The sequence below is a fragment of the Rosa rugosa genome, chromosome 5 (genome assembly GCF_958449725.1).
Source record: "Rosa rugosa chromosome 5, drRosRugo1.1, whole genome shotgun sequence".
NCBI lineage: Eukaryota > Viridiplantae > Streptophyta > Magnoliopsida > Rosales > Rosaceae > Rosa > Rosa rugosa.
The window spans coordinates 14,842,646-14,856,034 of NC_084824.1; the positions used below are offsets into that span (position 1 = coordinate 14,842,646).

Consider the following 13,389-nt stretch of genomic DNA (forward strand, 5'->3'; position numbering starts at 1 on the left):
TCAGCCGGCAATAAATTCCTATCTCTTGTGGGTAGGGCGAAGTGGGCTTGGTCCCGGTATGCACACTCAGTGTGCCTTATCTGGCCTAGAGAGGCGGCGAGCCATTTACTGGATTAAATGGACGCAACCTCCTAGTGCCAGGATGAAATTAAGTGTCGCCGGACTTGTTTCCGTGCGGCAACATAGTGGGAAAGCTGTGTTATTTGTAATGATGCTTCTTCGTGATAGAGTTATCTTTCCGGTATGTCACCGCTATGTCAAAGCAAATAGAGTAGCCATTCGTGCACTCTTTGCTAACTGGTGCTCGCTAGAATACATAGATGTTGAGGAGAGTCTTGGTATTATTTCAGGACGTTCTCTCTATGCTTATTGTAATCAGGGGTTCAGGCTCTATGTCCCCCCCCCTTGTATTCTGCAATTTCATTAATCAAGGCTTGAGGGCAGCCGCACCATCCCATTTCAAAAAAAATTCAGGGATATGGGTAGTTAGACTTCGAATACATCCCTTGATTAATTCAACCTAGTTCCCAGATTCTAAGAAACAAATCTAAGCAATCATCCTCATTAAATTCATGAAATTCCCCAATTGAAATCGAACTAAACCCATTACAAATTTACAATAGACCCAAACATTCAGAGAAAGAATGAAACTTTTAGAAACAAAGTGTTGGAGGCCGCCGACGTTCCGGCCACGACGACCACTCTCAAGATTAATGTTCTCGAGCCTCTTTGAAATAAAAACACACCCATCAAACAAAAATGGCTCCCTCTCTTGTGGGTCTGGTTTTTTTTTTTTTTTTTTTTTTTCCAAGAAAGAGAGCAAGAAAGATCAAGAAATGGGGGTTTTAGCAGAGAAGCATTATGGGGTTTTCAGAAAGAAGGAAATGGGTTTGATTTTTCTTTAGTTTCAAGTTAACTAGGTGGGACGAGATTGGAATAAAATTGGGGAAGAAAACCCAGAAAAGCAAAGGAGGAAAGAAACCCTGAAAGATAAGAAGAGGTTTGAAATTTGATGATTTGGGTTGGCCCTTATAAGGTGTGTGTGGATTCTCTCTCTTGACTGAAACTTGAAGAAGATGGTTCAAAGTTGAAGTGCAGCAAGATAGAGAGATCAATCCTTGTTGTTGCTGCTGGCTTTCAAGGATGATTGAAATGAAGAAGTAAGAAAGAAGAACTAATAAGCAAGGAGGAAGTGACGATGAACATTCATCATTCGCATTCATGTAAAAAAAAAAAAAAATTTCTTTTGTTAATTTTTTTATTATATAAAAAAGAATAAATAAGAAAAAAAAAGTAAAGGATAAATTGGTCATTTTAAGTTAAAAATTGCCAGCTGGCAGACGGCGTAACGGAGCTAACGGCTCTAGGTACCAAAGTTAGGTCAGGGTTAGAACCTCAGGTATCGTATTGATATTTTTTAAAGGACTAAATACTTGTTACTCCTCATACTTTTGCATGAAAAACAATTTAGTCCAAAATTTTAAAATTAAACAGTTTAGTCCTTATTCTTTCTAATTCTCACACAACAAGTCCTAAAATGAATATTATACCCCTCACTTTTTATTTTTTTATTTTTCTCTCTTTTTATTTTTTATTTTTTCTGCCTCGCTCTCTCTACACACACACACACACACATATATATGTTGAGAGAGAGAGAAAAAAAAAAGAGAAAAAAAAAGTGAGGGGTATAATAGTCATTTTAGGACCTGTTGTGTGAGAATTAGAAAGAATAAGGACTAAACTGTTTAATTTTAAAATTTTGGACTAAACTGTTTTTCATGCAAAATTATGAGGAGTAACGAGTATTTAATCATTTTTTAAAGCTGAGGTACCAAAAGTTATAAGGAGGCAAATGTGGGGTACCGTACGAACCATTTTGCCTTGGGGAAAATGAACAACAGTGTGAACATGAAGAATTTCTGAATTTGATAGGAGTTAAAAGTTGGGTTTTTGACCATTTACCCTAAGAATGAGTTTTTATCACCACTAGGGTTAAAACTTTCTTGCACCGGACAAAATGATACCAAACTTTCAAAAGTGATTAAAATGATACCTAAATTTTTAAAAACAAATCAACTTGATACCTAACTTTCATAAGTGATCAAAATGATACCTAAACTTTTAAAAACAAATCAACTTGATACCTCGGTTTATTTTTTCTAACTTCTTTGTTAAATCAAATGCAAAATCAAGCCCAAAAATTGAAGTGATTTGTGGTCAGAGGCCGGGCCACCAACCTTCTTCTTCTATAGAATTAAAAAAAATCTTCCATTCAATTTCAATTTCTACTGTCGATCGTAGAAACAAATAAAATTCGGATGTTTCCCAACTTCTAAAGAAACAAAGAAAAATGGAAAGAGAGAGAGTGTAGAGATAGAAGAAGAAGAGAATTAACAAAGTAAAAAAAAAAATTTGAAAAACAGTTTTTGTGTAAAATATTATTATAACCCCACAAAACACCGCACCACACGTGATCAATTTTAACAAAAAGTTGCAAAAAATAAACCGAGGTATCAAGTTGATTTGTTTTTAAAACTTTAGGTATCATTTTGATCACTTATGAAAGTTGGGTATCAAGTTGATTTGTTTTTAAAAATTTAGGTATTATTTTGATCACTTTTGAAAGTTTGGTATCATTTTGTCTAGTGCAAGAAAGTTTTGACCCTAGTGGTGATAAAAACTCTTACCCTAATTCTAGAGACTTTTTCCCCCCTTACACCACCAACTTATTTTTCTTCCCACCTACCCATAAAGACTCTAATAAGATCTTCCCTAATACTCAATTAAGTTTTTTTATTTTTTGTTTATTTTTTTTTCTCTCACCCCTTTGTTACAGAGAGAGAGAGAGAGAGAGAGACAGGAGCCATAGGAGACTTCGCCGGAGTCCGATCACCAGTCGCTAAAATCCGGTCGCCGGCCATCAGACTTCTCTGAATACCTAGTCGGAGGTCCTCAAAGTGGTCGTCGGAGATCTAATAGGTCATCGGAGAGGTTTATTGCCCTCCAATAGACCTTTATTGGGAGCCAATAAATAAAAGTTTATGAAACCTCGGCGGAGGCCCCCCAAAGAGGTCTTTGGAGATCTCATAGGAGGCCGGAGAGGTTTATTGCTCCCCCAATAAACCTTTATTTCCTCCCAATAAACCTTTCGGTCGCCGGAATTAGAACTAATCTCCCTAAAATTAGACAAATAAAACTTTGACTAAAGAAAAAAACGAGAAGATTACATCAATTCAAAACATTTATTGCCTCCCCCCCCCCCCAATAACGGGCCCCCCAATAGACCTTTATTGGGGGCAATAAAAAAAAAATTTCTTTGTTTCTTTCTGGGACTTATGCCCCCATTTTACCCAAAAAAAAAGGAAAGAAAAGGAGACGAAGCTTTATTTCGTTGAGGACAAAGACGATGACGGCAACGACCACCGGATTCCAATAAAATTTTTTTTTCTCTTTTTTCTTTCCTTCTGGGCCTTCTGCCCCATTACCGAAAAAAAAAAATATATATATATAAAGCTAGAACGACGTGCCGTTGCGAGCTCCGACCCGGAACAAAGCCCGGACCAGAACTCCCATGCTGCAGGACTCGCAGAGGCTGCAATTGTGACAATTGGAAGTGGGAAGGCTGCAAGTCCGATCACCGGTCACCTGGCGGAGGTTGATGGACATGTACTAGGCGCGGCCGGAGTTCAAAGCATCGGCGAGGACTCCATTGGACTCGGAAGGTTCAAGATCGACGCCAATTTCCGATTCCTCACCTAATCCAAAGACTTCCTCTCGAAGCAGCCCCACCGCGTCCTCTACCTCGACGACGCCGGCAAGCTCTACCGTAAGGCTCTGTTCTAAGGCTCTGCATCGAGACTGAGTTAGACTCTGATAGCTCCGATCGGAGCTCCGATAGCAATTGCCACCATGTTTCCCAAGATCGTGATGCCAGAGGTGGAGATCAGAGAGAGAGAGAGAGACCGAATGTGGAAATCGGGGGGAGAGAGAGAGAGAGTCATGTTGGAGAAAGAGAGATGAGAGTGGCATAAAATGTAGTTTATTAATTAAATCAAGGGCATAAATTTGTTGTTGGGGTAAGTGGGATAAGTTTGGTCATTTTTGGTGTTTGGGTCAAGGACCCTTAAAAGTTTCCAGTGCGGGAATTCACAAAAGGAGTAGGGGTAGCTATTTGTAGAGTGGGGAAAGAAAAATGAGAAAATTACTTCTACAACTGTAGGTTAGGTTGAACTCAAAATCACTTTTTCTTTTCAATCTACACCCAATCTAATCATCAAAATTCCTTGTTGAATAGGTTGTTCAATTAATAAAATTTTCATCCATTCTTTTGGTTCCCATTGTACCATTTAGTAGCTTGTAGAATAAAAATTATTTTATGGTTCCCATCCACGGTACGTGTGGTGGTCTGGATTAATGTCATTGATCCTTATGACATGTACTTGTTTCTGATTGGTTTAGTCAATTTAATTTTTTTTTTCAACCCTTGCAATGGCCCCTACAAAATTTGACTGATATTATTAGTTTGGACTACCAAATGATAATGCCACGTGCAATGATCCCCACTTCTTGTAGAGAGTCATATAGAAATAAATTAATCTATATGCCTAAATAATAGGGCTAGCAACGGGCTGGGCCATGTGTAAAATTTGAAGGGCCCGAACCTGGCTCAAAAATTCAAATGACGTGCTTTAGTAGACTGGGACCAGATCAGGACCCGACAGTCATTTTTGGGCCAGGCTTTTGAGTTTTCAGGCCTAAAAGGCTTCCATAAAAAATAGATCAACCAAAACCAGATCAGCCGTCAAACCTCACCACAGTTTATAATTTGAGCTCTCTTGAAATCAACCAAAACGAGATCATTTATATCTATCCAGGGACCATAAATCAACACCAATAAACCCCAAAATTTCTTATCGAATCTTAACATACATTGCTGATCAAATCGAAACCATTGAAAACCAATAAGCACAAACTCAAAGCAATGGTTACAGTATTGGGAGAGCCAGTGTTAAGCATGCGTTGTCCTTTAATAAGAGAGAGTGAGAGTCGTGGGTCTAAAGCGGAAAAGTGGAGAACATAAGTGGGGTCTAATTACCAATCTAGGTCAGAGTCGTTTGGCAAATTGGGAAAGAGAGGTCAACATCGGTGTTTAGGGATTTGGGGATCAGATAGAGTAACGGCTTAAGGGAGGACAAGGAGACCGGAGAGGCCGATGGAGTCAAAGGGGTGGTGGAGGAGCAATCTGGTGCGGTAGTTGGAATGGAAGTAGCTGGTGGAAGAAACGTGGCTATCGAGATGGTTGCGACTAGGTCGTTGAAGATGTCTTTGCCGACGGGGAGATTGGCGGGGTCGAGTAAGACGGGATTGGAGGAACGAAGGAATGATGGCTTGCACAGACGGTGGAGGAATGAAGTAAAGGATTAGGCAGTAGCAAGAGAGATTAATTGGGCGTTGAGGAATATGACAGAAGAGAAAGAAAAAAAAAATAAAGATATGGGCCTGACAGGCTTTTTGATTTTGAAATTACTAAGCTTGGGCCCGAACAGCTTCGCACAAAATTTTCAAGGCCCAGACCCTATGGACCGGTTTGAGACGGGTTGGGTCAAGCTTTCGAGCGAAAATGCCTAACTCTACTAAATAATAACATTTTAAAAGTATGTGATTTATGGCTTAATTTGTGCTTTGATTTCAAACTTTTTTCTTTTAAAAGAAAAGCCAGTGCGGTTGCCTTTAACCCTTTATTTATGAAACCGAATACAATATTGGGGGGGGGGGGGGGGAGTGTGGGGAGAGAGGCGGGAAGGGACATAATGCCTAAACTCCAGTTTACAACAATCCTTAAGAAGACCTTCTAAATAATAGCAGAAGTCTTTACTACAACATTGTATTCAAATATTCAAACATACACCAACTAGCATAGAGTGTCACATCGACTACTCTATTTGCTTTACAATAATGGTGGCATATTAAAAAGTTAAATCAATGCCATAAAATCAATGAAGCAGCTCTCCTAATATGATGACGACTGAAAACGGAATCCGACAACACGAAGTTTCATCCTGTCACTAGAAGGTTGCGCCCATTTTACTAAGAAAACAATTCACAGCCTTACTAGGGCAGACAAGGCACTTACAATGCACACCCAGACTGACAGAACCAGACCCGAGTTTCATCCTGAAACCCGAATACGAGCCTGTGGGGTGGTCCACCTTAGGTGAAATTTTACAGAAAAATCGGCAGAACCTCCCCTAAAATGGACTACCCAAAGTTTACAAAAACCTGGACATGAACATAACTAAACTCACAACCATAAATACATTTCAAATACTTACATTCCAGGTATAAATTACATTCCGAAAATACAATTCCATCTTAACACCAACAAGGCATTCAAATTCTCAAGCATTAACATTCTCCAATTTAAACTAGTTATCAGAGCAGTACTGCGTAATTAAGCCGATATCATACAAGGTAGGTTAAGTGATAACTTACGATCAAAACGGAAGCGCTGAATCCTATGCCTCAAGTTCCTAGACGTGACCTCGGCAAATATGAAATCTGGGCATTTAGAAACCAAATGGCTCAAGGGAAAACATTTTAAAACGTTAGAGTGAGTGGACGAAAATAAAGTAATTTACGAAACTAACTAATTGGATGCTTTCCACTACACCAAAAATGTTAACACACAACACTTTTTGCACAACGAAAAAAAAAAATGCGTTGTGTGATGAAGAAAAGTTAATCACACAACATGTTTACTAAACTAACGTTGTATAAGGGGGTTAAAATTCTGAATTTTTTTTTAGAAGGTCATTGCACAACGGTTACAAGAATAATCCGTTGTGTGAATCATAAAAAAAATAGCGGCAGATTTCCCTCCTAGATCGACTCAAATTTGGCTCCAAATTGATACTCTAAGGCACAACAGAATAGTTATATCTGTTGTATGAGTGTAGCTTGCAAAATATCATACAACTGTTTTTTTACTTTCTGTTGTCTGATAAAGGGAGATATATTGGGAAAGTTTGGATGTGTGTAGATTTGCCTCAAAATGGCACTATTCCCTCCAACATTTCCCTGCATTCTCTCCCCCAAAATTCGATTCCCTCTCAGCAGGCAACAAGAGGCGGCAAAACTGAAAATTTTTAACTGGCATTCAGACAACAGATATGTGGAAAACCATGGTCTGATGCCTGCATGATGAAATTAATGTGGCCATGTGTCCTAGCGCTAGACAACTACACAATAGCATCGATCTATTCAGACCAAACTATTAGAACACTTCAGAAAAAATCCATTCAGACCAAACTAATGCCCACAGCTAAACCCGACACGACATTCACTCCACAAAACCCCACAGCTGACCCCAACTCACCCCGACTCTCTCTCTGACTCCCTCGCTGTGCGACTCTCACTCTGACTCACTCCACAGCTGCCCCGACTCACTCCACAATCCTAAACCCTAAATCCACCACCTCCAAAGCGAAGCCTTCGAAGCCCTAAATGGGAGATTTCCCTTCGAAGCCCTAAAGGAGATTTCTCTGTGAATCCGTGGATTCACATCGGAGCAGCCTTAGACGATTCACACAAGAGCCCTAAAAAATTTCGTCATCTCGAACTTCGATTCACGCCTTTGATTCGATTTGTCTCGAACTTGGTAAGTTCTCGTCGTCTCCTTTACTGTTTTGATTCAATTTTGATTTGAATTTGTCAGCTTTCGCTCTTCGTTACTGTTTCAATTCACTGAGATGCAAAATTTAGGGTTCTGATATTCATAAGCAGATCTTAAAATTGTGCACTCTAGTCACCGGAGTTTAACAGAGACTCGGATCTCCATATCCGACCATGGATTCCGAGCCTTTCGAGAGAGAAAAGAACGTGACTTTTCTGGGGATGATGTACCGGCTCCTCCCACACCAATCCGAAAAAGCTTCATCATCATCTTCTTCTTCTTCCTTTGAAGGTCCTCGTTCTACTGAGGGCCTCTCTGCCGCTTTGTCCGATCAGTCTCGTATTATAGTCGCCAGACCTGTTAGGTACAGACCCATCTAGCTCTACCCTTTTAAAGTTTATAAATTTCTGATTGTATATATGTGTGAATTGGGTTACTTTGGTGTGAAACTCGTGAAATATTTGATCAATTTATGCAGTAGGTCCATAATGCCTTGTCTTTAACTAACAATTATGCTACCAAAGTTTGGTTCTTTAATCGCTTTTTCGCAAATTGATTCTGGGTTTTGCTATTGAGCTTCCCAAACTTGTTTTGGCTTGTGTTTAAGTAGAGTTGTTCACGTATTGGTGAGGCTTGAATTAGTATATGAACTTGTGTTATGGTTAAGTGAACTTCAATAGTTGGATTGAATTTCTGCAATTGGACTGAATTGGTAAATTTTTTATGTTTGCTTGCAGAGGAGTGGTGTCCCTGTGGACATGCTCAAAGTTCTGTGCAATTGCCTTTGTTGCTGGGATCATTGTTGGCTATACCCTGAAGCGACGCATTAAACGCTGGGCTAACAAGCTTCTCAAGAGGATCAAAGACGATTGATTGCACCTAGGTTGAGTTAAGTTATCGCATTCAATAGATTGTCGTCAATAGATGAGTGATTCTCTAACATTAGTTGTGTAAAGGGTGCATTTTTGAGGAGTTTTCAGCTTCTGTGGTGACAAATGCATCTCACCTTATCAACAGATATTGTTATCCTTTTTAAACTACTATGGTAAAGTTTTAGAGAACAGCATAGGCTATCCTTTTTATCCTTTTTAAACTACTATGAGAGATCTTTAGTCTCTCAGTCAATGAAGTTGCGGATTCTTCAATGTTGGATTTTTCTAATCTGATTGAAATCTTGTGTTTGTTTTGCAGTTTTTTGTTGGTGGAAACTGGAAGTGTGTAAGTATTTCGGTTTGTTTGATGAAAAATGTTTCCTTGTTATCAACTAGCTCTACCCTTGGGTTTTTTTCTTCAACTAGCTCTACCCTTTGGTTCAATTTTGTAGCTTTTATGAATTGGGTTTTAGTCATAAGTTCCTAATCATATTCTTCTTTTTTTCTCTGTTTGCGTGTGTGGATTTTTGTTTGGTTTTATTGAACCTGATTAGTTTTCTCAAGTTCTTATTAATCTTGAATCGGTGAGTATTTTCTGCTATCGGTTTGAAGTCTCTCCAATTTAATTCCTTTGGTGGTTGAGTCTATTTTATTATAAGCAACTTATAGCTCCTTATATCACCACTTGATTAATGTTTAAAATCTTTTCTCTTGAGAATCAATCTTTTGGATGTCAAAAGTGTGTAGTGCTTTATTTAGTTATCTGCACCGCACCTTGGTATTCCATTAAATGGGCTTTGTTTTTGAATTCCTTGTTCTGTGTTAGTTGGGCATAGTACGTATATATAGTTGGGAGGTTTAATAATGAATATGTTTTCTGAATGGTTCATTATCCAGGAAAATTACTAGTTGGCAAAAGATTGTGTTATATATAGTATGAGCACACCAGAAGAAGAACCACAGTGCCGCATGTGTGGGTGGTATTTTACGAGGCAGGAGATAGAGCATTGTTCTCCATCTCGGAGGGATGGGATTAGCAGGAAGAAAGAGACAGAATTGCGCGATTTATGTTGCTCGTATCTTAAAGAGCTTGGCATGAGGCTTGAATTGTAAGTTGAGATCATACTTGTATTGATAGCGTCTCAGATTAGTTATGGAAACTTTATCGTTTCTCTGACTGTATGTTGGATTTGTGTAAGTTGGATTTATCAATTGTGAAATATATGTGGCTGAGAGTTTCACCAATTGATAAAGATGTAAGTAGCAGCATATCCCCTTTGATTCTCTTTTGTAGTTATGTATTTGTTTCCTGTTATAAATCCTCTCTCTCTCTCTCTCTCTCTCTCTCACAGATTCATTTGTTAATTCTATCGAAACATTTCATTACTTGTTTTCATGTTTTGTGTCTTTTTTCTTTCCACACAGCTTTTTTATTTAAATATGGTGTTACTAAGTTAATTGTTTTACTACTTAAGATAGAATTGAGTTGGGTGCTCTCAGTTTGTTTTACTACTTAAGTAGCTAGTTCTCCTAATTAGTATGTACCAATGCATTCATCGAGCCCCTTATGGGTCTTCCTCTGTTTGTTATTTCAATTTTAACAAGAAGTCCATGCAAGCAGAAAGAACTGCCTTAGTGTATTTGTGGCTGCCTTAATATTATTCTATTACATGTTAATTTTTATATGGGATTCACCATTGAGAGCTTTAACCTCAAAAGGTCGAATATCAATGTGGGAGAATTGGTTGGTCAAATATCAGCTATTTTGGGAATATGTTGGTTTCTAGTTGATATATGGTATTAAAATTTCCTTTTTGCCTTTTGGAATTATAATACTGTGTTGCTTATAGTATGACTAATTACTTTCTGTATTTTTTTGGGCATCATTGAATAGGTTCCTAAGGGGCATGTTGGATTCAGGGAGACAACACTTAGTCCTCCTTTGATTCACTGTCATATGGACATGTGCCTTACAGTCTTACTCAAGGCAGAGTGTTTTTCAGGGTAATGCTATTTCTCCTTTCTAAAATGTATAAAAGTTCATGAATTATTAGATATTCAGTATTTTTTTTTTTTTGGTTTGAATTCTATCCCTGGCTATAATAAGGGTGTAGTTTATGTGATGAAATATATGCTTTCTTTAATATCTTTATTTGATATAATCTTACCCCAGGGTTGATAGGATTGTGTGAGATATTTATGCCCTTAACCTATTCTATTTTTGGATGTTGTCTCTGAGCAATGTCTTCAATATTGTTACGGCTACTTCATTGCTAGTTTTACTAATGTTATATATTCATGATGTAGGATATTAACCGTATACTGAATTGACAATAGCTATGTAATGTGACTAAGATATTGGTTGATGTTGCTACCGTATATTCAGTATTTCTTTTTTTTTTTTTTGAAATTGTATGTGTCTTAATGTTTTTGTTGTGTTTTATTTTGATATTTGTTTATTCATTTATATTTTCTGGTCTATTCTTTTGATATTATCAGATAGAAGCAATAGTGCAAGAAGCTGCTCAAGGAACCATATCTAGCAGTGATGCTCTTAATCTACGATTAGAGAATCAGGTGTGAAAATTTTTGCTCACTAACTCTAATTTCCAGCAAGCTTTGTCTTTACATTGCATTAACTTTTGTATAAAAGCTTAAGTTGATAAAGTAGGTCTTGTTTTTTCAAAAAAGTGAGGACGAAATAGATAGGAAATTATTTGCCTTCCTGGCTGCCTGTTTTCCAGTTTTACAAACACAAAATAGGAGAAGTATATTTAAGATGACTGTAGTTAGTTGAGCAGGGACTTATCCAATAAGGAAGTTCTCAAAGTGGATTATTGGTGGTTTAGATATTTATAAAAAGCTCTTGATAGAAACTAAACGCTAGAACTCTAGGTATATATCCACCTTCTGCTCAACTGCGAACTTGTATGGGTGTCAGATGTGGTCTCCCTCATTCCGAAAGAAAAAAGGGTTGATTTGGCCTCCTTAGCTAATTACTCTGATCAAGTTAGCCTGAGTGATTAGATATAATATGGTGTCTGACATGTATATAACGTATGAGACCAAACAAAAGGCAGCACACAACCCAACAACTGTGTCTTTGATTGAGGACTAGTAGACTCGTAACCCAAATATAATGTAAAAAGGTCTTGTTTATCCGAACTAAGATTAATATAATGTGCCACTCTCTAAGATTAATGAGGCTGCAGAACTAAAGAAAGGCCAAAAATAAACCTGAATTTGAGACTAAGGAATCAGAGTAAAATCAAAGGGATGCACTATTTAATACGCAAAGGTTATTAATCTTGTACATGCATGCTTGATAACTCTGGTGGTCTTTCTTTAGGTTAACAATGGTACATCATCACAATCACAAGGAGGTTCACTTCCTATCCCTACTGCATTGAAGAACTTTTCAATGTCCCAGAAGGAAAAAACTCTTGATGAATTTGTACGGGATAAATGGCTTTCCTTCACTGCACATTTTCTATGTTGGACTTGGTGTTAGATCCTTCCTTGATCTGCGAAGTTGGTTTCGCAATAATGATGTTCCTTCATGCGAAGTGTGCAACGATGACTGGCGTGAAGGTTGTCTCTTGCTTTGTCTCACAATTGTTCAATTCATAATTTGTGATTTTCGACTGCTCTAAATTAAATAATTCAAGTTACAGCCTTGCTCTTATGCTTCTTTCTTCCTTCCTAACCATTTTAATTCCAGGATAATTATTACTAGCGCAACTTGCCAATAGTTTGCTGATGCTATCGTATATGACAATTTGCTGGTGTATTATGTCTGACAGGCAGTGTTATGCCAGAAAGAGGGTTGTTTGGTTCGGATTCATCAGTACTGCCTAGGAAAACTGTTTGCTAAGAAAAAGGTATATTATATTGATAGGGCAGTAGATTTTGCACTCCACATTTAAATAGATCTTAACATTGCCGAACTCTTCACTGATATTGATTAGCTTATTGACTCCCCTATTGATTTACTTATATGGTAGTAAAGAACAAAAGAACAAAAGAGCCTAGTGCTTAATCAATCTGCTTGATGAATTTCAGGGTGAAAGAGTTTGTCCAAGTTGTGGTACTCAATGGCAATATACAGGACCAAAAGCAGAACCTGTAGAAGATGATGAGCCAGATTGCGCTACTCAGAGCCAACCACCTGTGGAACCCAAGAGAAAGAAGCTGAGAACAAGCCGAATTGGTGATGTCCCAAGTAGATGGGCATGCACTAGAATGCTTTTCTTGTGTAAAATGTTGGTTTCAATGATTGGGAAATGCACCCATTTTGCTTTTGAAGTTTAAAGTAATGGTTATATGAATCATTTGATGGTTTGCAATGTTTGTATTTGATAGAGTACTGTTCATTTCGTAAATAGACCAAATGAATGCACAATCTAATTCAGGAATGGAATGTTCAAATGATCACACAACAGACCAAAGCTAATGATCACTGCCTGTTGTCTGAATGACCAAAAATGGGAGAAAAACACATTGTAATCAATATATCACACATCGGTTTTTAACGAATCAGTGTCTTCTGATTAATACTCAGACAACAGAATTAATTGAACTCTGTTGTCTTAATAGCTAATCACACAACAGAATTAATTGAAATCTGTTGTCCTACAAGTTAATCACACAACAGAAGCAATTGAACTCTGTTGTCCTAAATTTAATCACACAACAGATATAGTCTAAGAACTGAAGTTTGAAGAGCAATCAGACAACAGACAAAATAAAAAAATGTTGTCTGACATGATTAACATACAACGGTTGCAAACTGGCACTGTTGTCTGAAGACGCCCCTAAACTGCTGCGCAGCTGCGCGCTTGGCAT

The 13,389-nt window shown here is 37.9% G+C and overlaps 1 protein-coding gene across 13 annotated transcripts; it reads left to right on the forward strand.

The window, feature by feature from the left end:
- Nucleotides 1-7,207: 7,207 nt before the first annotated feature.
- LOC133712365 (uncharacterized) lies at nt 7,208-12,898 on the forward strand. 13 transcript variants are annotated; one of them, XR_009847319.1, is made up of 10 exons: nt 7,209-7,657; nt 7,762-8,036; nt 8,410-8,717; nt 8,864-8,890; nt 9,442-10,341; nt 10,439-10,548; nt 11,044-11,121; nt 11,894-12,135; nt 12,348-12,425; nt 12,607-12,898. XR_009847319.1 is itself a non-coding variant. In XM_062138474.1 (6 exons), exons 4-6 carry the CDS (start codon nt 12,010-12,012, stop codon nt 12,853-12,855), a joined length of 453 nt encoding a protein of 150 aa, XP_061994458.1. In that variant the 5' UTR covers nt 10,264-10,341; nt 10,439-10,548; nt 11,044-11,121; nt 11,894-12,009; the 3' UTR covers nt 12,856-12,898. The 13 variants fall into 13 exon arrangements, 1 of the variants encoding a protein (XP_061994458.1); XR_009847327.1 differs by having other exon boundaries at nt 7,210-7,657; nt 8,410-8,560; XR_009847324.1 differs by having other exon boundaries at nt 7,211-7,657; nt 8,410-8,555.
- Nucleotides 12,899-13,389: the final 491 nt, after the last annotated feature.

What these genes read in the sequence shown, in the direction of transcription:
- LOC133712365 (XM_062138474.1), top strand. Translation starts at nt 12,010, where the DNA reads ATGGCTTTCCTTCACTGCACATTTTCTATGTTGGACTTGGTGTTAGAT. An exon ending in CAACGATGACTGGCGTGAAG is followed by an intron (nt 12,136 to 12,347) that starts GTTGTCTCTTGC and finishes TATGTCTGACAG; the next exon opens with GCAGTGTTATGCCAGAAAGA. An exon ending in AACTGTTTGCTAAGAAAAAG is followed by an intron (nt 12,426 to 12,606) that starts GTATATTATATT and finishes GATGAATTTCAG; the next exon opens with GGTGAAAGAGTTTGTCCAAG.